The sequence below is a fragment of the Macaca nemestrina genome, chromosome 10 (assembly GCF_043159975.1).
Source record: "Macaca nemestrina isolate mMacNem1 chromosome 10, mMacNem.hap1, whole genome shotgun sequence".
NCBI lineage: Eukaryota > Metazoa > Chordata > Mammalia > Primates > Cercopithecidae > Macaca > Macaca nemestrina.
The window spans coordinates 68981675-69005036 of record NC_092134.1 but is presented as its reverse complement, the minus strand read 5'-3'; the positions used below and the strand labels follow the sequence as shown (position 1 = coordinate 69005036).

At 39.8% G+C, this 23362-nt stretch overlaps 1 protein-coding gene across 2 annotated transcripts in view; it reads left to right on the top strand.

Annotated features, from left to right (window-relative positions):
- The first annotated feature begins 6 nt into the window (after positions 1-6).
- The window catches only part of LOC105473459 (TANK binding kinase 1), a 49107-nt gene continuing 25751 nt past the window's right edge, over positions 7-23362 (top strand). The window contains exons 1-6 of one of the 2 annotated variants that reach the window (XM_011727288.3): positions 7-94; positions 3426-3543; positions 7413-7553; positions 12172-12301; positions 15062-15243; positions 22394-22554. In XM_011727288.3, coding sequence (XP_011725590.1) covers positions 3457-3543; positions 7413-7553; positions 12172-12301; positions 15062-15243; positions 22394-22554 — 701 coding nt within the window. In that variant the 5' untranslated portion in view covers positions 7-94; positions 3426-3456. Of the gene's footprint in view, positions 95-283; positions 303-3425; positions 3544-7412; positions 7554-12171; positions 12302-15061; positions 15244-22393; positions 22555-23362 lie in introns of those variants that run through there. The other variant, XM_071071506.1, reaches the window with a different exon arrangement.

Below are 23362 nucleotides of genomic sequence, written 5' to 3'. Positions count from 1 at the left end.
CGTGGCCCCCGGCCAGGGCTTGCGAAGCCGGAAGTGTCCTGGGGCTCGAGGCCGCGGGAGCCCGCCGGCGGTGGCGCGGCGGAGACCCGGCTGGGTAAGTGAGACGGCCGCGGGCGGAGGGGCCGAGGCGGCGCGGGGCGCGGTCGGTCAGGCCTGCGCCTCCCGGCGGGGAGCGCTCCCGCCCCCTGTAGGAGGCTGGGATGCTGAGTCAGAGCGGGGGCGGGGGCGGGCGCACCGAGAAGCCCAGCACGACCCGAGGCCAAGCCATCCAGGACCCAGGCTGCGCGGACACTGCCTCTGGGGTGTGTGTCAGGGGCGGCCGTAGCGGGTGGAATGGTCGCGCGGGCCCTGTTCCCTGCATCCCCGCTCCTCGCCGCGCGGCCGGTCCTCGACCTGCATCCCGTCCGGCGGCTTTGGGCACAAAGAGGACGACTCCGTTACCGGGCCTGGGCCCTGGCTGCCCGGGGAGGCAGGGGCACCTCTTTCTCTTGAAGTTAGACTCGCTGTTTTCTACCCTCTTTCCGAGAGTCGACACACCTGGCAGTTTTTAAATGCATTGATTTTTCAGAGGATTAAAAAGAGACGTTTCCTTAGAGTTTTAGTGATGTTCTGTCCACAGAGGTTGACTCACACCGGAAATTAGAAGCCTAAGATATGTTAAATATATGCCTATGAAATACGAATTCCCAGACGTTCCTTGCTCCTCGTCTACCTGACTTATGAGTTTAATTTGTAGTCTCTATCCCAGGTATTTTTAGTAGGTGGCCTCAAAACAACTCACAAGTAATTGCCAAATGTATAACCAAAGACAGGTCTTTTCCACTCTGGAAGCCCCAGTGTATGAATCACATAGGGGTAGAGTTTGGAAATCCTGGAACTTTGTCCTTAGGCCATGTTGTCAAACCAGTTTTCATCCCTCAGCAAATAGTAACTTTCGTTTTGGACGGTATAAGGAAGTAGACTGAACACGGCATCATCAGCAACATACTTGTGGAGTGCTTGCCTATATGCTTGTCAAAAATTTGGGACGATTTATATGGCAAGCACGTTGTGGGTGTGCTGAGTCATGTTTTAGCATGTTATTGTGGAGTTATTGGAAGATAGTTTCAGAAGATATTTCCCCTGACCACTATTGTGATTACTCTTAAACAGAAACTATAGTTTTGTATCTGCATAGAGAACAGATACCTTAGCTGATAAATATTTTTCTTATTATTCTGAAGGTACATACATATAGGTACCTAATGGTACTATTTGCCATTTATAGTTACATTGATTAGGGAAAGTTTTTCATTGGATAGTTGAGACGTTTATTATTGTATCGTAAATGAAATGTAATAACTGACAAATGTGTATTCCTTATTTGTGAAAAGGAAATCTTATTACTTATTTCCAGTAGTCGTATATAAAATTTATCTAAATTAGATGGGTGGTAAAATTATATAAAACTATCCTGCTGTATCTGTGATTGGTAAAATTGAGACCCCTGACCATTCTGCATATTCCTAACCCAACTTGGGCATATTGGTGGTCATTAATTCATCACAGAATACCTACTCTAGCATACTACTTTTTGCTTTAACTTACTGTGGAGGGATATTAAAATCCATGATTTGATGACAGTACAGCAGGTTTAAGGGGGCATGGTAGGACTAGTGTTTATGCTATGTTAGCATACATCAATTTTAGTCCAATGTGGAGCTTGGATATTTTGTATACCTTGATAGATCCATAGCTTTTCAGTATTAAAGACTTGATAATACAGGCTACTTGATACGTTTATATATTTATACTTGGAGGTTGGAGAAACTATCCTTAATTTCAGAAGAGTTCGTAACTTTTCAGGAATAATAATTTTTGCACCTTTCCTTTATACTTGTCAAGTTCTGTGTAGATTGTGTAGATGAAATTTTAGCTTATGGAAATATTATGCAATGGCAACATTTGTTTTCATTAGTGTTTCCCTGCTCTGAAGGAAACAAAGTAATTTTTTCTATATTTATTATATTTTACATTGTTACTTTTCTTTATTTTAAAACACCTTAAATTATGTCTTAAATTAGTCTTTCAAAACATTTGAAGGAGGTAAGTAACAATATCACTCTCACGGACAAAGACAAAATTAGAAATAGGTGTTGGTTTTTTTTGTTTTTGTTTTTGTTTTTTTTTGAGATGGAGTCTCGCTCTTTCACCCAGGCTGAAGTGCAGTGGCGTGATCTCAGCTCACTGCAACCTCTGCCTGCCGGGTTCAAGCAATTCTCCTGCCTCAGCCTCCTGAGTAGCTGGAATTACAGGTATGCACCACCACGCCTGGCTAATTTTTTTGTATTTTTAGTAGAAGAGGGGTTTCTCCATATTGGCCAGGCTGGTCTCAAACTCCTGACCTTGTGGTCCGCCCGCCTCGGACTCCCAAAGTGCTGGGATTACAGGCATGAGCCACTGCACCCGACTGAGAAATAGATGTTTCTTTCAGCCCTGTGATAAGTTAATTAAATTGAATGTATGTCATTGGTTAATGTTTTTTTTTTTCAAAGCTCACACAACATTTTAGCCTTGAATATTGCTAGAAACTTAGATTTTTTTTTTTTTTTTCCTTTTGAGATGGAGTCTTGCTGTGTCACCCAGGCTGGAATGGGGTGGCACGATCTGGGCTCACTGCAGCCTCTGCTTCCGGGTTCAAGTGATTCTCCTGTCTCAGCCTCCCGAGTAGCTGGGATACAGGCGCCTGCCACTATACCCATCTAATTTTTGTATTTTTTCTGGAGACAGGGCTTTTCTGTGTTAGCCAAGGTCTCAAACTCCTGGCCTCAGGTGATCTGCCCGCCTTGGCCTTCCAAAGTGCTGGGATTACAGGCATGAGCCACTGCTGTCAGCTGAAACGCAAATATTTTTTTTGTCATATTATTGTATTTTATTATAGTATGTGTAGTGTATACTAACTTAAAGGGAAACAATGTAATCAAAATGATGATCATGGGGAAAATGGCATCTTGCTTTAATCTTCAACTTAAAGTTACTCTTAATAATCCGTTTATACCATTATGTCAAATTTTAGTCATCCCTGCAGAATTTTAGACAAATGAAAACAGACAAGGTGACACCAAAGAGTTAAGCACAGAAAGTGATATTGATTAAAAAGTTGAAAGTAAAAATCTACCTTCGCTAGAACTGAACATTCAGATCCATCTCTCCAGAGGAAAATCTAACTTGAATCATAATGGTTCATATTTTGACTAGTTTATACCATATCAATTAGCAACTTATGACTTGAAAATACTTTGAAACTTAGATATTTATATTGAACTGTTTATACACTTCAGCAACAGATAATGGGTGATCTTACTTGAGACTAAAAACAGCTAACATTCGTTTCTTAACTGTGTTACTCCCTTAAAACATATTTGCAAATTTGTTTTTTCTCTTAGTATAACAAGAGGATTGCCTGATCCAGCCAAGATGCAGAGCACTTCTAATCATCTGTGGCTTTTATCTGATATTTTAGGCCAAGGAGCTACTGCAAATGTCTTTCGTGGAAGACATAAGGTTGGTACAGAGAAAACTTTGAAGACCTTTTATCACTGTATGTATTTTGTTCTGAGATGCATGCTTACGCTAAAATGTGTGACTTGGTGATTTTGATCCCTTTGTCTGAAGAAATTGTTTTAATGATTTTTGTGGTTATTTAAGGCATAGCTGTGTCAGGCAGTGAACTATCTACCCAGTGGTGGCAGAGATTAAGTGTTAGTGAGTGGAGGGAAACAGATTGGTTGAAAATGGACTGGGAAAGATTACTGCAGCTCCCCTATGGTAGAGAGTGATTTCACTGACAGAAGTTCAGTGTAATGAGTTGAGGTAGCATTTGATGTGGCATTTTGGATGGTAGGGAGGCAGATGTGTAGTTGGAGGGGAACTCACAGGTGTTTCTGATAGGCTCTGGTAAGGGTAAGTACCCCTACTAAAACAGCATCCTACAAAGCAGATGGGAGTAAAATGAGATTCTCAACAAGGAGCCCAGTTTGAAAAGACCATATTTTCGTATAAGGTAATCAGAACCTGGTAGTGGAGGTGGGAATAAAATAAGATTATTCCCAGAGGCACTTCAAGAACCAAAAAGGATTTTGTGTCAGATTCAATGTGGAGGATGAAATTAAAAATAGTTCAAATAATTTAAAATGAAGAAATCGAAGATAATTAAACTTCCTATTCTGGGAAAGACGCTGGAAAAATAGAGTCTATTCTGGGAAAGAAGCTGGAAAAATGGAGTACACAGTTCATTCATAATACAAATAATAACTAATTTTGCAGTGCTATGAATTTGTTTTGGAGCTGAATGATGTTTGGAGCTTCCTAAGTCCTTATTTTCAGAAATAGGGCCCTAAAGTTTTAGTAGAGAGGAATTGCTTCCTCTTTTCCTGTATTCTTGAGACTACCAGTCAGTTCTGTCAGTGATGATGAGATAAGCGTACATCGGGGAGCGGCTGTTTCCTCTGGGGAGAGTATATTGACTATAAACACCCTTTATGGCTCATAGAGAATGAATCAGAAGTACCATACGGACAACTTTTAGCTTTCCTCTCCCTGTATCTAGAATTATCCACAAGCTCTGGATTCTTACTCAGATTACTTGTGATCGATCTTGGGTACCCCATCCTAGAAATTGCTTTTGTTTTATGCCAAAGAGAAAATGACTAGTGACTCAGAATTTAGCATTGAGAACACATCTGATCATCTTATCTTCCTGTAGTCCAAATTAACAAACTTTTAATTATCACTTGGTATGTGTCAGGCACTGTGGCAGACCTAGTGAATATAACTATAGCTAATGTGCAGTCCCTGGACACAGTTTCGGGTTTAGTAGCAGGATGGATTAGAAAGGAAGTAAATTGGAAGCTGATGGGATGAGAGATAGTCAATAGTGATAGAGACTGGATGAGACATATTGAAAGGGCCTGGCACTAGAAGATACGTCACATATCCTGCTCCCCTTTCCTTACTTAAATACTCTGTGCTTCATGTAAATGACTACACATAGTATGCACTCTATAAATGTTTGCTGAATGAAAAAATGAGTGAATGAATGAGGACTGATTAGACTACCCCAAGACAATCTGAAGCTCTCCAAAGGAAACAAATATGTACCCATTATAGTGTGGAAATCTAAAATGAGGATTTGAGAAATATAAGAATTAATTAAAAGATTGCCACATCGGACATAGTGGCTCACGCCTATAATCCCAGCACTTTGGGAGGCCAAGATAGGTGGATTGCTTGTGTCTAGGAGTTTTGAGACCAGCCTGGGCAACATGGCAAAACCCTGTCTCTACTAGAAACATACACACACACACAAACACGCGCGCGAAAAAGATGGCCAAGGCCCAGTCTAATATTTAGTCCCCAACAGTTTTCCTAGGAAGGTGCTTTGAGAAACCAAGTTTGTTCTTAATGACGGCAATTTCAAGTGTTTAGGACTATATCCTCCAAAAAATCCTGCTTCCCTTTAACTATTTAAGGATTTTTACCATGATATTAACCCTTTTATATTATTTCTTAGAATGACCGAATTCTTACATTTATTACTTGTCATTCAAAGTATATTACCTACTTAATCTCTTTTTCATTAAATTGCTTTTAGTTACTAATGTATGAGTGTGGATGTGTATATTCATGGTGAAGTTGAAGGGAAGAGAGTTGAAGGATATGTTGATCTGCACATATGGATATATACACACACACATATATATATGGAATATATATATATGGATCTCTATTATTTGTATACACTTTGACTTAGTGAATAATAGATGACTGTGTAGGTGAATAAAGGGAAAATGGTACGTTTCCACCTATATCCCGATAATCTCACAGGCATGATGTAGTCTACACAAGTTTGGAAAATAATGACCGTGAGGTCAGTGGGTATATTGCAAAATTGTATTATTTTCCCTGCTTGCTCCTCTGTTAGGTTTCTCCTAGTTTTAGACTGAGTTTGAGGTCTGTCTCAGCTTAAGAAAAATCACTCTGTTGGGTGATATATAGATTTGGCAGTGTCTTTACCCTTACTGAACTAAGGGAAAAACAGTGGAACTGAACTATAGTTAAATTCTTCTCTTTTCATATGTCTGAAAATGGTCATTGGCTCTTTCATCTTTCATTTTCCTCTGGAAAGAATATATATCAATTTGTGCATTTTGCATGACCAGGGTGAGGGGAATCACATAGGATTATGAAGCAGTTAAATGGCCTTAAGAAAAGGATCATGCGATTCTGGAGTGAGAGAGGAGGATGATAGCTCCAAGTGGTGAATCTGTGGAAAGTATAAAGAAGGCTCCAAAGCAGGAACAGTACAGAGGTCCTGATAGAGATGAAATGTCATTAGCCATGAAATGTGCTTGAAACCCAGGCTCAAAGAGAAAAGGATTTTCCTGCTTGCTCTAGGGAAGTTCAACCTTGGATGAATGCGGGGAAATGTAAGGCTAAACTCAAGATCTGGACTGGCCACGAGGGAGAGGCTTGCTCATTAGAGTGATTGGAAGAAAGTGAGAGGGTCTGAAAGAGAATCTTAAAGGAAGGTTAATAAGAAGAACATACGAATATGATATTTACCTGAAATGTAAGCGTATGTTTAGAACCTCTAAGATTCCCTCCCAACTACAGCTGTGCTTTGTAATTTTGTGTGTGATCTACTTCAGTAGGTCATGAAAGAGTGAGAGTGGGATGCTGCGATACATCAGTAGAGAAGAAGAAATAAATGCCTTTAATCCTCTAGAGAGGGTCTGTGAAGGAACAGCCTGCCCTGGTCATCTAGGTAGAGTTGCAGAAAGTAACCCAGGGCAGCAGGGGTAGAATCCAACCAGAAAGTCTGCTTTAGCCTCGCTCTGCAACTCCTGCTTTCCCCACTCCCCTCCCCAGCATTGTCCTAGCTACAAAATAATTCTGAAAAGTTGATTGCATTACTTTGATATTCTTAATAAAAATCTCATAGGTGGAATATAGTGCTCAGTCTCTCTGTCCTGCTTTGATTTGTTTAAAATTATTAGGCCTTGGAGAAGCCCTTGTGAGTTTCACTTTCTATTTCCTCTCTAAAAGATGATTTTGCTTTTGATATTATTATAGCTTTTATCTTCCGATGTGTGACTATTTTTGCCCCACTGTATCCTCATGAAAGCTTTATGATATGAAAGAAAATATCCATTTCTAAATTCCAAAAGGTGTAATTTGAAAGAAATGTTGAGCAGTTAATTGATTCATTTTAACTTTTTAGAAAAGTCAAGAGTCCTAGTACAGATTCCCTGTGCCTAAAAGATGCACGATGTTCTATCAGAAAATAAGTTGCAATAACTAGTTTTAATGCTACCTTTTAATCTCTTTTACAATATTATGAATAAGTAAAACATTTCTCTTTTTTTTTTAAGAAAACTGGTGATTTATTTGCTATCAAAGTATTTAATAACATAAGCTTCCTTCGTCCAGTGGATGTTCAAATGAGAGAATTTGAAGTGTTGAAAAAACTCAATCACAAAAATATTGTCAAATTATTTGCTATTGAAGAAGAGGTAAGTAGTAAAACTTTAGTTAATCTTACATTTATTGTAGTTATGAGTCAAGAGATAGAACCTAATATTAAAAAATGGATTTTTTTAAAAAAACTGTTGAAAATTGGGGTTTGTACAACCAAATACTCTATCCTAAAGGATTCTTGAATACATAGAACAATAGAAATAAAATATCATAAAAATGGAATCAGAAACAGTAGTATAAGAAATCAAAGGGGGTGGCCAGGTACGGCTGGGTGTGGTGGCTCATGCCTGTAATCCCAGCACTTTGGGAGGCCGAGGCAGGCAGATCACGAGGTCAAGAGATGGAGACCAGCCTGACCAATATGGTGAAACCCCATCTCTACTAAAAATACAAAAATTAGTTGGGCGTGGTGGTGTGCACCTGTAGTGCCAGCTACTTGGGAGGCTGAGGCAGGAGAATTGCTTAAACCTGGGAGGCAGAGGTCACAGTGAGCTGAGATCGTGCTGCTGCACTCCAGCCTGGCAACAGAGTAAGACTCCATCTCAGAAAAAAAAAAAAGAAAGGATCACTTGAGCTCAGGAATTCGAGAACAGCCTGGGCAACATGGCAAAACCCTGTCTCTGTAAAAAATACAAAAATTTGCCGTGCGTGGAGGTGTGCACCTGTAGTTCCAGCTACTCAGGAGGCTGAGGTGGGAGGATCACCTGAGCCTGAGAGATCAAGGCTACAGTGAACCATATTGTGCCACTATACTCTAGCCTGGGTGATGGAGTGAGACCCTGTCTCAAAAAATTAAAGAAATAAAGAAATGAAAGGGTATTGAATATGGTTACCAGTATTATTACTAGAAAAAGACAGGTAACAAGTTAAATCAATAATTATAAAAAGAAAAAATAATTATAAAAAGAAAAAAATTAAACTTTAAAAAAAATAAAATTTTTTATTTTGCGAAAGAGTAAAAATTTCAAGAGTCCTAGAGTTTAAGATATGAAGTCCAATTATAAAAGAATTGATTTTTTTAAGGGGAAATGGTGGATGTAAGAATGTCATTAGGAAATGTAATCTAGAAATAATGGAAATAGAAATTATTTTAATCCCTTTAAACATGAGCAATCAATAAAGTCTTTGAGGAAAAAATGTAGTTTATACTCTTTAGTGATTTTATTTTTAGTGATTATTTCTTAGGAAGTAAACAGAAATATAATTTTATGCATAAAAATTTAATTGGCATGCTGTTTATAATAAAGAGTGGTTAAATAAGTTGAATAAATTAGAATGTGTGGCAGATAGTTACCTGGAATTAGCCAAACTCAAGGTTAAGAGCATAGCCTTCCAGACTGCCAAGTCTGCTCAAGACTTCTGATACCAATTGCGAAGGAGTTTGGCAAACTGCACAGAGAGAACAGTTCCCATAAGACTACCCTCACATCATACCAGCTGGATGCAAATATGGGGGTTGCCCATGACACTCAGATTTGGTAATTTGCTGGAAAGTAGAATGACTCACAAAACTGAGGAGAGTGCTATACTTACAATTAGTATTTTATTGTAGCAAAAAGATGGAAGTTAGAACCAGCCAGAGGAAGAGACACAAAGCGTGGAATGTGGGAGGGTTCCAAACTTGAAGCTTCTTTGTCCTGAGGGACACATTACTGTCTCAGCATTGATGTGTGACAGTATGCGTGGAGTATTGCCAGTCAGGGAAGCTCACCCAAGCCTTTGGTGTCCAGGGTTTTTACTGAGGCTGGATCACTTATTGCCTGTATTGCTGACCTTTAGTCCCCAGCCCCTTCCAGAGTTTTGGGGTAATTCCTTTAGTCTCCATTTCCTCTGGAGGGCGGAACTCATACGGTGTGTTCTAAAGCCCCCATCATAAATCATGCTGTTAGAATCTCCAGTGGCCAAAGCCCCCAGAGGAACAAAGACAGAAGTCTTATTCTTTCAGATAGGACATTTCAGGGGCCAGAGATCACTTTCCAGTAGCCAGGGGCAAAGCCTGACTTCTCTTTGGGTAAAGTTAATTTTACCACATTGTAGTTAAGTGGTAATGAAAAGAGATATTTACCAAAATTTTAATCTTCTCAAAACACCTTATATATGATGTTATGTGAGAAGAATCAGGATTAAAAATATATATGTAGTATGATGTTAATATATACAGTGTAATATGCAAACAGCATTATGTATCTATGACATTATTTGATTCATAGAAAAAAGACTGAAAAAAAATACACCAAAATATTAATTCATTATCTCCAGGTAATGGAATTATGTATACTTCCCAGATTTTCAACAATCAACATATATCATCATTTAAAAGCAACAGGTTTTTTTTCTTTTTTTTTTTTTTTTTGAGACGGAGTCTCACTTTGTCACCCACCCAGGCTGGAGTGCAGTGGCGCGATCTCGGCTCACTGCAAGCTCCGCCCCCCCCGTTCACGCCATTCTCCTGCCTCAGCCTCCCGAGTAGCTGGGACTACAGGCGCGGACCACCAAGCCCGGCTAATTTTTTGTATTTTTAGTAGAGACGGGGTTTCACCATGTTAGCCAGGATGGTCTCGATCTCCTGACCTCGTGATCCGCCCGCCTCGGCCTCCCAAAGTGCTGGGATTACAGGCATGAGCCACCGCGCCCGGCAGTTTTTTTTTTCTATTACAATTATTTCTCTCTCTCTTTTGAAATGACTGCCAGAAAGTAATTTAAAATATTTTATAAAACTGTTTTGGAGATATGTAGAAAAAAATTATAAAAGAAAGGATAAAAAGTTGGAGATGAATAGTAGATTTTAAGACTCATTCACATTTTCAGGTTCTGAAATTGGTGTGCATCTTATAATCATTGTGTATATGTAATTTGATGGTATTTCTTTTTCCCCGTAAAGCTGTTATTAAATTGATGAAGCATTATAATCAATGGTATGTTAAAATTAAGGTTTAAAACAAATGAGCAGCTCAGATGCAAACGAGCAGACTGGAGCTTTGCTGTGAGAGGGACCACTCAGCTGTTCTGCTCCCCATTTATTTTTAAGGATAGGACTCCATTCCTTGAAGTAACAGTAGTCATCATAAGAAAATTTTCATTTTAAGAGGTTAGAAGAGCTGTTGCCCTAAATGTGCTGTTATACATGAGAAATTCAACACTGGCGTGATGTCTCACGCCTGTAATCCCAGCACTTTGGGAGGCCGAGGCGGGCGGATCACAAGTTCAGGAGATTGAGACCATCCTGGCTAACATGGTGAAACCCCGTCTCTACTAAAAATACAAAAAAATTAACTGGGTGTGGTGGCACGTGCCTGTAGTCCCAGCTACCTGGGAGGCTGAGGCAGGAGAATGGAGAATGGAGTGAACCCGGGAGGCAGAGAGTCGAGATCGTGCCACTGCACTCCAGCCTGGGCAACAGAGCAAGACTCCGTCTCAAAAAAAAAAAAAAAAAGAAATAAAGAATTTCAAGTGACTGGGTGTGGTGGCTCAAGCTTGCAATCTCAGCACTTTGGGAGGTTGAGGCAGGCAGATTGCTTGAGCCCAGAAGTTCGAGACTAGCCTGGGCAACATAGTGAGACCCCATCTCTACAAAATAATAGAAAAATCAGCCAAGCATGGTGGAGCATGTCCATACTCCCAGCTACTTGGGAGCTGAGGCAGGAGAATCACTTGAACCTTGGAAGTGGAGGTTGCTCTGAGACAGAGCAAGACTGTCTCAAACAAAAAAAGAAAAGAAATTTAAGATAATTTTAAGGCCGGGCACGGTGGCTCAAGCCTGTAATCCCAGCACTTTGGGAGGCCGAGACGGGCGGATCACGAGGTCAGGAGATCGAGACCATCCTGGCTAACACGGTGAAACCCCGTCTCTACTAAAAAATACAAAAAACTAGCCGGGCGAGGTGGCGGGTGCCTGTAGTCCCAGCTACTCGGGATGCTGAGGCAGGAGAATGGCATGAACCCAGGAGGCGGAGCTTGCAGTGAGCCAAGATCTGGCCATTGCACTCCAGCCTGGGTGACAGAGCAAGACTCCGTCTCAAAAAAAAAAAAAAAAAGATAATTTTAACAAAACCATCATAACATTGTACCAATGATTTTGTAGTTCAGATTTAGCTACTTTTTACTGTGGTTTGTCTTCAAAAACAAATCCAACTTCTTAATAGGAATTTGGAAAAGGTTAATTCTTTTTCTTTTTCTTTTTTTTTTTATTTATTTATTTTTTGAGATGGAGTCTCGCTTTGTCGCCAGGCTGGACTGCAGTGGCGCAATCTCGGCTCACTGCAACCTCCGCCTCCTGGGTTCAAGTGATTCTCCTGCCTCAGCCTCCTGAGTAGCTGGGACTAGAGGCGTGTGCCACCACACTCAGCTAATTTTTGTATTTTTAGTAGAGATGGGGTTTCAGCATGTTGGCCAGGATGGTCTCAATCTCTTGACCTCGTGGTCCGCCCACCTCAGCCTCCCAAAGTGCTAGGATTACAGGCGTTAGCCACCACGCCTGGCTGGAAGATGTTAATTCTTATATGTGTATGGTCAACAGATACTGAATCTCAGGTGAACCTAAGTGCTTTCATCATTGTAACAAATCCTACATTTAAATGAAATCAGATAAGTACTGACATATAATCAAAATTTATTTTTTATGTTGATTCGCAATCAATGATTTTTTTTTTTCAGACAACAACAAGACATAAAGTACTTATTATGGAATTTTGCCCATGTGGGAGTTTATACACTGTTTTAGAAGAGCCTTCTAATGCCTATGGACTACCAGAATCTGAATTCTTAATTGTTTTGCGAGATGTGGGTATGTTTATTTATGTGATTTCATTTATATATAAAATTTAATAACAGAATTTTTTAAAAACATCTTACATTCAAAACTAAAGACCTTTATGCAATGCTTCCTTAGATATGACACCAAAAACACAAATACCAAAAATAAATACATAAATTGGACTTCATCAACATTAAACATTTTTGTGCCTCAAAGGACATCAGGTAAGTGAAAAGACAGCCCATAGAATGAGAAAAAAAATGTTTGTAAATCATACACCTGACATGGAATTTTTATCCAGACAAGTCAGCAATAAAAAGCCAAATAACCCAGTTTAAAAATGGGCAAAGGATTCGCATAGACATTTCTCCAGAGAAGATACACAAGTGGCTAACAAGTACATAAAAAAGGTTCAACGTTAATTAATCAATTAATAACCAACATCATTGGTTATTAGGGAAATGCTCATCAAAACCACAATGAAATACCACTTTATACCAATGAAAATGACTAATATCAAAAAGACAAACAGGGCCAACCATGGTGGCTCACGCCTGTAATCCCAGCACTTTGGGAGGCGGAGGCAGGCAGATTGCTTGAGTCCAGGAGTTCAAGATCAGCCTGAGCAACATAGTGAGCCCCCGTCTCTACAAAAAATAAAATAAAAAATAGCCAAGCATGGTGGCATGCACCTGTAGTCCCAACTACTCGGGAGGCTGTGGTGGGAGGATAACTTGAGTCCAGGAGATTGAGGCTGCTGTGAGCCATGATTGTACCACTGCACTTCAGCCTGGGCAACAAAGCAAGACCCTATCTCAAAAAAAAAAAAAAATTGAACAACAATAAGTGTTGGCAAGAATATGGAGAAATTGGAATCCTCATACATTGCTGGTAGGATTGTAAAATGATACAGCCATTCTGGAAAACAGTCTAGAAGTTCCTCAAAAAGTTCAATATAGAATTATTTAACTTTTGACCAAATGACCCAGCAATTCCACTGTTACGTATATACCCCAAAGAATTAACATATCCATATAAAAGCTTGTACTCCAGTGTACTTAGCAGCATTATTCATAATAGCAAAAAATAAAAAATGAAAACAGCCCAAATGTCCCTCAACTGATGAATAGATAAACAAAAATGTGGTATGTCCATACAATGGAATATTATTTGTTTACAAAAAGATACGAAGTAGTTATATATGCTACAACATGGATGAACCTGAAAACATGTTAAGTGAAAGAAGCCAGACGCAATATTATGTGATTCCATTTATATGAAATGTCAAGAATAGGCAGATCCATAGAGACAGAAAGCAGATTAGTGGTTGCTGGGGGATCAGGAGAAGATGGAGTTGGGTATGAGATGTCTTTTTGGTGTGACAAAAGTATTCTGAAATTAGTGGTGATGGTTGTACAACTCTGACCATACTAAAATTGACTGAATTGTACACTTTAAAAAGGTGAATGTTGTGTGTGAATTATATCTCAGTGAACCTATTTTTTAAAAAAAATACTGCAATCAAAGGAAATAACATCTTAAAATAAATGAATCAAATATTCGAGGTATGGGGAAAAGTCAAGTGATAAAGAAGGTAAAAGATTGGTGGGAATTCTTGAACTTGACACTGGAAGCAGAGTGATTAGTTAGTTGAGGACACAATGAGAGAGAAACAATATTACTAGTATGCTACAGCCTGTTTAATCAAATAGGAATTATGGATATGATATCTTCCTAAGTATACTGGTAGTCCTGAGTTTTAATAATTATACATTGATACCCCTAAACCTTTTACATATTTTGAATTTGAACATTCATCTATCAGCCGTCAAGCAAATGTATAAAGTTATCACTAAGTGGCAGTGCCTGTCAGTTAGACAAAGTAGCTTAATTTCAGCAAAGTAGACAACTTTGCCCTTAAGAAAAGAGAAAAGAAAATGGGCTTTTTGGAATAGCGTCAAGCATATGAGAATACATGTTTATGGAAACAAGTTTGACACTTTGCTGTTTTTCTGCTTCTTTTTTGCTGTTTTACATATTGAGTCCAGTTTACATTTTAGGGAATTTTTCTCGCAAGATAAAGAAATATAAAACTCTGGTGAAAGATTGATATCTTTTTTGGGAATCTTTATTATTTTTATGTTTAAACAGTCACCCACATATATATAACCAAAGTAATTCAAGAAATCATATGCTTAAGACTGTTTTGTTACATTTTCCTGGTAGTACTTAAGAGACACTGGATTCTTCCTTAGACCACATTAATTTTTATCATTCTAAAACTTCTTTTTTTTTTTTGAGACGGAGTCTCGCTGTGTCTCCCAGGCTGGAGTGCAGTGGTGTGATCTCGGCTCACTGCAAGCTCCGCCTCCCGGGTTCACGCCATTCTCCCGCCTCAGCCTCCCAAGTAGCTGAGACTACAGGCGCCCGCCACCACGCCCGGCTAGTTTTTTTGTTTTTTTTTTTTTTGTATTTTTAGTAGAGACGGGGTTTCACCGTGTTAGCCAGGATGGTCTCGATCTCCTGACCTCGTGATCCACCCACCTCGGCCTCCCAAAGTGCTGGGATTACAGGCTTGAGCCACCGCGCCCGGCCTCATTCTAAAACTTCTTATAACTAAAGCATAAGATATTATATATGTTTATTTATTATCTATTCTTTGAGTAAAATTACTTTGAACCAAATTATGGAAAAATTTATATTAAGTTTGAGTGACTATATCAATGAATTTGAGACATGCACACATACACCTAAATACATTATGACTTCTTTTGTTTTATATTGTTGAAGTGGGTGGAATGAATCATCTTCGAGAGAATGGCATAGTGCACCGTGATATCAAGCCAGGAAATATCATGCGTGTTATAGGGGAAGATGGACAGTCTGTGTACAAACTCACAGATTTTGGTGCAGCTAGAGAATTAGAAGATGATGAGCAGTTTGTTTCTCTGTATGGCACAGAAGAATATTTGGTAAGTCATGCATCGCTAATATTTTCATTTAAAGAAGCTTGATATATTGTAATTATAATTGGGTAATTGATCAGCCAATTCACTATAAAATACCATTTCCTTTTTATGACAAAAATTAAATTTTCTATTCTAATGAATATGTGTAACATGGGAAATTAGGTACTCGTTTCCAAGGGTGCAGTTATTTTTCTGTTAAAAATTCTTGAAAGTTTTATAGCACCCTTAAATTCTTGAGTTTTACTGATGCTATGGATCTGTATCAGAAGGATCCCTTTTTTTGATGAGGAGTCAATATATTACAAGCTTGTTATAGTACTGTTTTTTATATATTCATTATGTTTATGAAACAGATAATTTTATTTGGGGGAGTTTGGTTATTGAATGACTAAAAGGACCATTGTTAGAAACACACACGCACAAAATTCCCCTGAGAAGATCTAACTTGAAATTTTAGAAAGCTAGAAAAGCTCTGTGGTTGAAAAAGTTTATGTAGGTGTGTTTTTGTAAAGTCAGTAAATATTTGAAACACTTAAGAAAATATACTTCAAAGTAAATAGTTTTAACATGTAATGAGGAAGTTTAATATATATAGCTCACTAATTGTTCATGGCTCTGGATTTTGTCTTAAAAGTCATAGAATCTATGACTTTTTTGCATTTGGATTGTGCGGTTGTAGTTTTATAAGATGCAAGATATCTACCACCCCCTGTAGCTTTATTCAGAGTATTCTAAGTGGCATGAACTAAGTGTCTTAAATTGTTATCCTAACTATTGGTAACCCCAAAATGATCTGTAGATATATGTGATGATCTTTTAGATAAGAGTACCTAAGAATGGGTCAGACGCAGTGGCTCATGCCTATAATTCCAACACTTTGGGATGCCGATGATTGCTTCCTCGGCAGGCAAAGGATTGCTTAAGCCCGGGAGTTCAAGACCAGTCTGGGCACAATGACAAGACCCCATCTCTGCAAAAAATTACAAAATTAGCCAGGCATGGTGGTACACATCTGTACTCCCAGCTACTCATGAGGCTGAGGCAGAAGGATCCCTTGAGCCCAGAAATTTGAGGCAGCAGTAAGCTGTGATTGCACCACTGCAATCTGGCCTGGGCTACAAAGCGAGACCCTGTCTCTTAATTTTTTTTAAAAAAAAGTACCTGACCCAGGCACGGTGACTCATGCCTGTAATCCCAGCACTTTGGGAGGCCGAGGTGAGCAGATCACAAGGTTGGGAGTTTGAGACCAGCCTGGGTAACATGGTGAAACCCCATCTCTACTCAAAATACGAAAATTAGCTGGGTGTGGTGACGTGTGCCTGTAATCCCAGCTACTTTGGGCGGTTGAGGCAGAATTGTTTGAACCTGGGAGGTGGAGGTTTCAATGAGCCAAGATCATGCCACTGCATTCCAGCCTGGGTGACAGAGCGAGACTCTGTCTCAGGGGGAAGGAAAAAAAAAAAAAAAAAAGGTACCTAAAAATGGATTTTATTCATTCATTGCACAAATATTTATGAAGTGCCTACTATATACCAGATACTGTTCTAGGTGCTCAGACTCTAGATACATGATATTCCTGCTCTTATGGAGCCCACATTCTGGTAGGGAAAAAAGATAATTAACAAGTAAAGTAAATTCAGATCATTAAAGTTTAGCAAAGACAATAAATTAAGGTGGTAAGATAAAGAGTGACTAGCAGGAGAAAGATAGCCTGGGAAAGCCTCCTTTAAGGACTAAATGAACTGACACTGAAATGATAAAAAGAAGCAAGCCAGGCACACTGTTCTGACTGCTGTGCTGTGGCCATTCCCTGGCCCTGTGGAAGCTACCTCACCCTGCAGTAAAGAAACTCAACCACCAGTCCTCATACTCCTCGGCAGTTCCCTCCATCTCTACTTGCTGTGTACTACTGAACCCTACTGCATCGGTCTAGCCTCCTCTCCCCTACGTAGACGTGTGTTGTTGAGGGCCCAAGATGCCTGTGGGGTCCTCTGGCTGGCTGAGTTGTGACGTGTGAGCTGCTTTGTGATGCAGTGGACTCCCTGTCATTGTGGATCTGGAGAATGTGTCATAGAACATAGATGGCAGAGGGAAGTACAGTTGTAATGAATTCACCTTCAAGCTTCCTGAGACTCTTGGCTGGAACAGAGACAGGACTCAGATGTTTCTGGCAAATGGAATCAGGCTTCATATCCTGAATTCTCCATGAGAATGTAAGCGCCACAAAAGCAGGGACTTTCATCTTAGCCTGCCGAGAACACCAAGCAGAGTTAGACAAGAGGAAATCACCTCTTGCCTGCTCCTTTCTCTGTCCTACGTGACATTTGTGCTTTTGCTATTATCCTTTTGTCTCTTCCTGGCCCTCAGCGTGTGACTGAGTCAACGCACATCTTCATTCTCATTTCTCTGTTGGTGGTCTTCTCAGTTATATTTGGCTAGACCATGCTTTCTGCTTCTAGAAGCAACACTGCTGAATTCACACCAGAGCTTTGGTACAAGGCAGCTTCCTGATTCGTTCACTTCCCCAGCTTAGACATTCCCCTTCTCTTTTCTCTTAGAGCAGTGAGCCTCCAATAAATAGCTCAAGGCCATGTTCTCCCAGACTGCCTCCTTTCCAGTAGCAAGCTCGAGCCAGTGTCCTTCAAATTCAATTATTAGATAAAATAACTTCTTCAAAAATTCAATTTCTCTCTCTCTTTCTCTTTCTCTTTCTCTCACCCCGTACTTTTTTTCCCCAACCCCACTTTCTGTAAGAACAGCCTATTTCTAAAAGCTAGTTCACCAGCCCCAGCTCCTTGTCTCTGGAGCCCACACTTGTCATGGCCAAAGCCACAGTAGATGAGTGCTCAGGACACTGCCATTCCCAGGAGGGCACTGCTTGCCAAGGTTTACTGCTCTAAGAATGTTCTTGTGCTTCAGTCTGGTTCCATCAGGCCCAGAGAAAACAGGAGCTGTAAAGGCCTGGAGACAAGAATGACCTCAGGAGTTGGAGAAACAGAAAATATGGCAGTTTTGCTGGAATTTAGTGAGTAAAGAGGCAAGTGGAAGGAGTTAGAATTGAAGACGTAATCAAGGGGCTAGCCAGATCAGATAGGCTAGTAGTTTAAACCCTGTCAGACCAATACCCCCTTTTTATAATAAATATTTTGCAGTGTTCCCTTCAGTATCTTGAAATGAAATTCCTAGATAATATAAACCTGCACACTTAATTAAAATAGCATATCTGAATAATGTAAAGGAAAATATTTTATAATAAAATAATAGATATTTAATATGTAAAAATTTAGAAACAGCTTCATGAGCAAACAAGTAGTCATACATGCTTGTGCCTATATGTAATACCACTTTGAATACAAGTGCTGTGATAACTCATGTTGTATTAGTGAATCACATCACAAATGGTAATATTGTTATTGACATGATTTTCCAAAGTAGTGAACAATTTTTGGTAAAGTTTCTAACTAAACAAAGTGGATTTAAATATAGTTACATTCTTGGAAAAACTGTGCAAAAATGCTTTGTTATATATAAACTGGAGTTCGAAATAGATTTCTCACCTGTACAAGTATCTGACAGAATATTCCAAAGTCATTCAGACTATATATAGGAGGATCATTTTTCAGAACTGTCACATATACTGCAGTATGTCCTTCAGTGTCTGGTCTCCTCCTTTTCCAATCATGATAATTACCATAACAAGCAAAGAGCAGTCCTGTACCAGCCTTCATGAGGTTGCTTCCCCAATACCAACTATTAATCTTTCATGTAACCTCCTGGGAACACAGTTTAGCTTTTGCCTCTAAGACTTTTAAATGAAGAAAAGCAAAACATTAAATAAATTAACTCCAAGACTGTGCTGTACCCTAGGCTGAAATTTAACTCCAATCTATTTATTTCCTATTTCAGAATGGGAAATACTCAAATACAGTGCGCACCAGAAGTTATAAAATGAGATAAATAATAGTCTAAGACTCAGCAGCCTGGCTGTATTCTGCGTTTAATTGAAAACCTCCCTTGTTTTGAAGCTCCCAGGAACTACAACCCAGATGTTAAATCCTCTCTCTTTTGTATGTTAAAGTCCAAAGAAAACATTCTTCTACTGTTTTTTGTTTTTGTTGTTGTTGTTATTGTGACAGAGTCTCAATCTGTCACCCAGGCTGGAGTGCAGTGGCACAATCTCAGCTCACTGCAAGCTGTGCCTCCCAGGTTCAGGTGATTCTTATGTGCCAGCCTCCCAGATAGCTGGGGTTACAGGTGCACACCGCAACACCTGGCTAATATTTTTGTATATATATATGTGTATTTTTGAGACAGAGTCTCTCTGTTGCCCAGGCTGGAGTGTAGTGGTGCCATCTCAGCTCACTGCAACCTCCACCTTCTGGATTCAAGCAATTCTCTTGCCTCAGCTTCCCAAGTAGCTGGGATTACAGGCGTGTGCCACTACCCAGCAAATTTTTGTATTTTTAGTAGAGATGAGGTTTCACCATGTTGGCCAGGCTAGTCTCAAACTCCTGACCTCAAGTGATCCACCCACCTTGACCTCCCAAAGTGCTGGGATTACAGGATGTGAGCCACCACACACTGTCTCTTCTACTGTTTTTAATATAATGGATATTATCTCAGTAATATAATTCTGAAAACCTTGGAGTAGCTTTATCCTTATGCTTTTCTTCCAGATGCAATAGCCCAGGCCCAGTAACACCAAGCCGGTAGCACATCAGGAGAGAGCTAGTGGGCACAAATGTATCAGACCAGCATGTGTCAAGCCACCCCAAGTTAGTCACTCCCAGGGAATAGCTTCCTGCTATACCAATTAGGCTGTATATTATTGCACCTTGTGAGGAGGTCCGTCTTTGTCTCCTTCTAGAATCACTGTGTCTCCTCTTCCTAGGAGGCTTTATATTCCGGACGGCGTCAGACCTATCCAGGTACTCTTGGCCTCTTCACTACACCATTTACACACTAAGTACCAGCTACTAGGTCAAAGGTTTGGTAGTTGCTTCTTTGGACAAAAATCACTTTATGTGCTGTGCTACAGAACCAGCAGAGCCACTGAGATCCCATATATCTAGTAGGCATATGTTTGGACACTCACTTCAATACCCAGGTCTTATACTTGTCTGCATTCTGATTTCTCTTTAAAATGTATCTCTCGAAAGAGTCTTTTTCCCACCCTCATCTCCAGCCCCCCCACCCCCAACCCCCAGAAATCAGAGATTGATCCTTTGGGAGTAAGATTCACAGACTGCATCATTTAGAAGCCCGTCCCAGCAGCATTTCCTACACTGGTTCCCAGTTCCCTGGGCTGTAGCTAAATCCCACAATGTCATAAGGAATTGTTTTGGTTTGGGATCATTTAGATGGTAACTCTACTTTGGTCCATAAGTATACTTTTAAGATTTATCTTCCAAAAATCTTCAAGTTGCCAGTGTGTAACTTTCATGAAGGCAGATAGGAGGAGGCCATGCTGTGTGTGACCACTGGTTATTCTCTGCAGAACAATATATGCAGTCCATCAGAATAAATGCAGTCCATCAGAATATATGTTAGGTTCTGTAAGCTCCTAAACAATTTTTTAGAAGCTCCGTCTGTTCTTAGTGACTGTGGTATATAGTGCAGAGTGTCCAATCTTTTGGCTTCCCTGGGCCACATTGGAAGAATTTTCTTGGGCCACACATAAAATAATGATAGCTGATGAGCTATAAAAAAAAAAATCGCAAAAGACCTCAATGTTTTAAGAAAGTTTATGAATTTGTGTTGGGCCGCATTCAAGGCTGTCCTGGGCTACATGTGGCCCATAGGCTGCGGGTTGGACAAACTTGGTGTAGTGTCTCCTATATGTAAGGACGTGTGTTGAATGTCAGTAGATCCCCAGTGAACCCAGTTAAGTTAGTCCTCTGAATTGATTCTAGAGAATTTAATTTCATTAAATTAAATACACTTACCCTGACAGATTGCATTTGAGGCATAAGGCAAAGAAATTAAGGCTGCCTGATAGGTTTCGGGTGTGAGCAGCTAGATATGTGGTGGTACTATTTACTTAAAGATTTAGGAGGAAGCAAGTTTAAGTGGGAAGACCAAGAGTCAATTTTGGATATGTTAAGAGTGAGCTGCCTGTAGACATCAAGAGAACGGTAGGATATATGAATCTGAGGCTCGGGGCCCAAGATAGTTTGGGATGTTAAAGCATACATATGATATTTAATGCATTAGGTCTAAATGGGAGATGAGGGAGTAAGGCAGTTATAATAAGCATGGACAGCTGTACTGAGAAATTTTGCTGTGGTGGGAAGCAGAGAATTGGGTAATTGTTGAAAGGAGTTTTGTGGTCAATTTAGAGATCTTTTAAAATGGGAGATATTAAAGCATGTTTGTAAGCAGAAAGTAATGAATCAGAACAGAGGGAAACATTGGTGCATTAAATAAGTAGGATAATTACAAGAATTGATTTCTGGAATTGGCGAGATGATATGATGGGCTCTTCAGTACAGATGGAAAAGTTGGCCATGTATAGGCACAGTTCCATCGTGACTGGAAAGGAGGCCTGGAAAACGGACACAGATTGGCTGGGTGCAGTGGCTCACGCCTGTAATCCCAGCACTTTGGAAGGCCAAGGCTCTCAAGGTCCTCAAGGATCACTTGAGGTCAGAAGTTCGAGACCAGCCTGACCAACATGGCAAAACCCCATCTCTACAAAAAATACAAAAATTAGCTAGGTATCATAGCAGGCACTTGTAGTCCCAGCTTCTCAGGAGGCTGAGGCAGGAGCATCACTTGAACCCAGGAAGCAGAGCTTGCAGTGAGCTGAGATCAAGCCACTGCACTCCACCCCATCTCAAAAAAAAGAGAAAAAAAGAAAACGGACACAGATTCAGGTAGGTTGTATTTGTTAAAGGGCATAAGGGAGTGCTGGTCTGATTCCTTCCATTTCCACATTAAATTATGAAGCAGGGTCATCAAAATTGAGGATCAAAGGAGGTGGTGGTGGAAGTTTGAGGAGGGAGGGGAAGATGTGAAATAGTCTTTTCAGATTGGGAAAGTGAAGTTATTAGGAAAACAAAATAGAATTTCTAAGCATTATTGAGTATCCATTTGTTTATATAATGAAATTGGTCACAAGTTCATAGATTTTTCATCTTTTTTTTAATCTTAGCACCCTGATATGTATGAGAGAGCAGTACTAAGAAAAGATCATCAGAAGAAATATGGAGCAACAGTTGATCTTTGGAGCATTGGGGTAACATTTTACCATGCAGCTACTGGATCACTGCCATTTAGACCCTTTGAAGGGCCTCGTAGGAATAAAGAAGTGATGTAAGTGGTTTCCCGATCTAAAAATCAGAGAAGCATTTAAAAAATGATTTCTATCTTGGTTCATCTTATTGTTAGTGGTTTATGCTAATGAAAATTGGTTTAACAATCATTTCTGATATTTTAAGCTACCTGAGTTTTTAAAAAGAATGCAGCCTTACAAAAGTATGCATAATTTTCCATGTTATGTTTAAATATCTTATATACTCAGTATAAATGGTATTCAGTCTTTGGCCCATCATTAAAAATGTACTGCTTTCTAGACTTATTTCAGCTCACTGTTTATTTCACTCTGCATACTCATCAGCACTTTTCTCCCATACAACTGAAAAAAATAATACAGTTCTGTGGAATATTAGAATCATTACCAGATCTAAAACATCAGTCTTACCCTAAAGTGAACTGATTTCTTTTACCATTTAAAAAATAACATTTTGGGCCAGGCATGGTGGCTCACGCCTGTAATCTCAGCACTTTGGGAGGCTGAGGGAGGAGGATCGCTTGAGCCCAGGAGTTCAAGACTAGCCTGGGCAACATGAGGGTTTTGTAGAGACCCTGTCTCTACAAAAAAAATACAAAAATTAGCCAGGGGTGGTGGTATGCTCCCGTAGTCCCAGCTACTCAGGAGGCTGAGGTGGGAGGATCACCTGAGCCCAGGAGATTGAGGCTGCAGTGAACTGTGATTGCACCACTGCACTCCAGCCTGGGCGACAGAGTGAGACCCTGTCTCTAAATAAATAAATGAAAGAAACTTAAAAATAACATTTTGGCAATAATGTAACATTAAACTTTTTTTTTCCAGTGTTGCAGA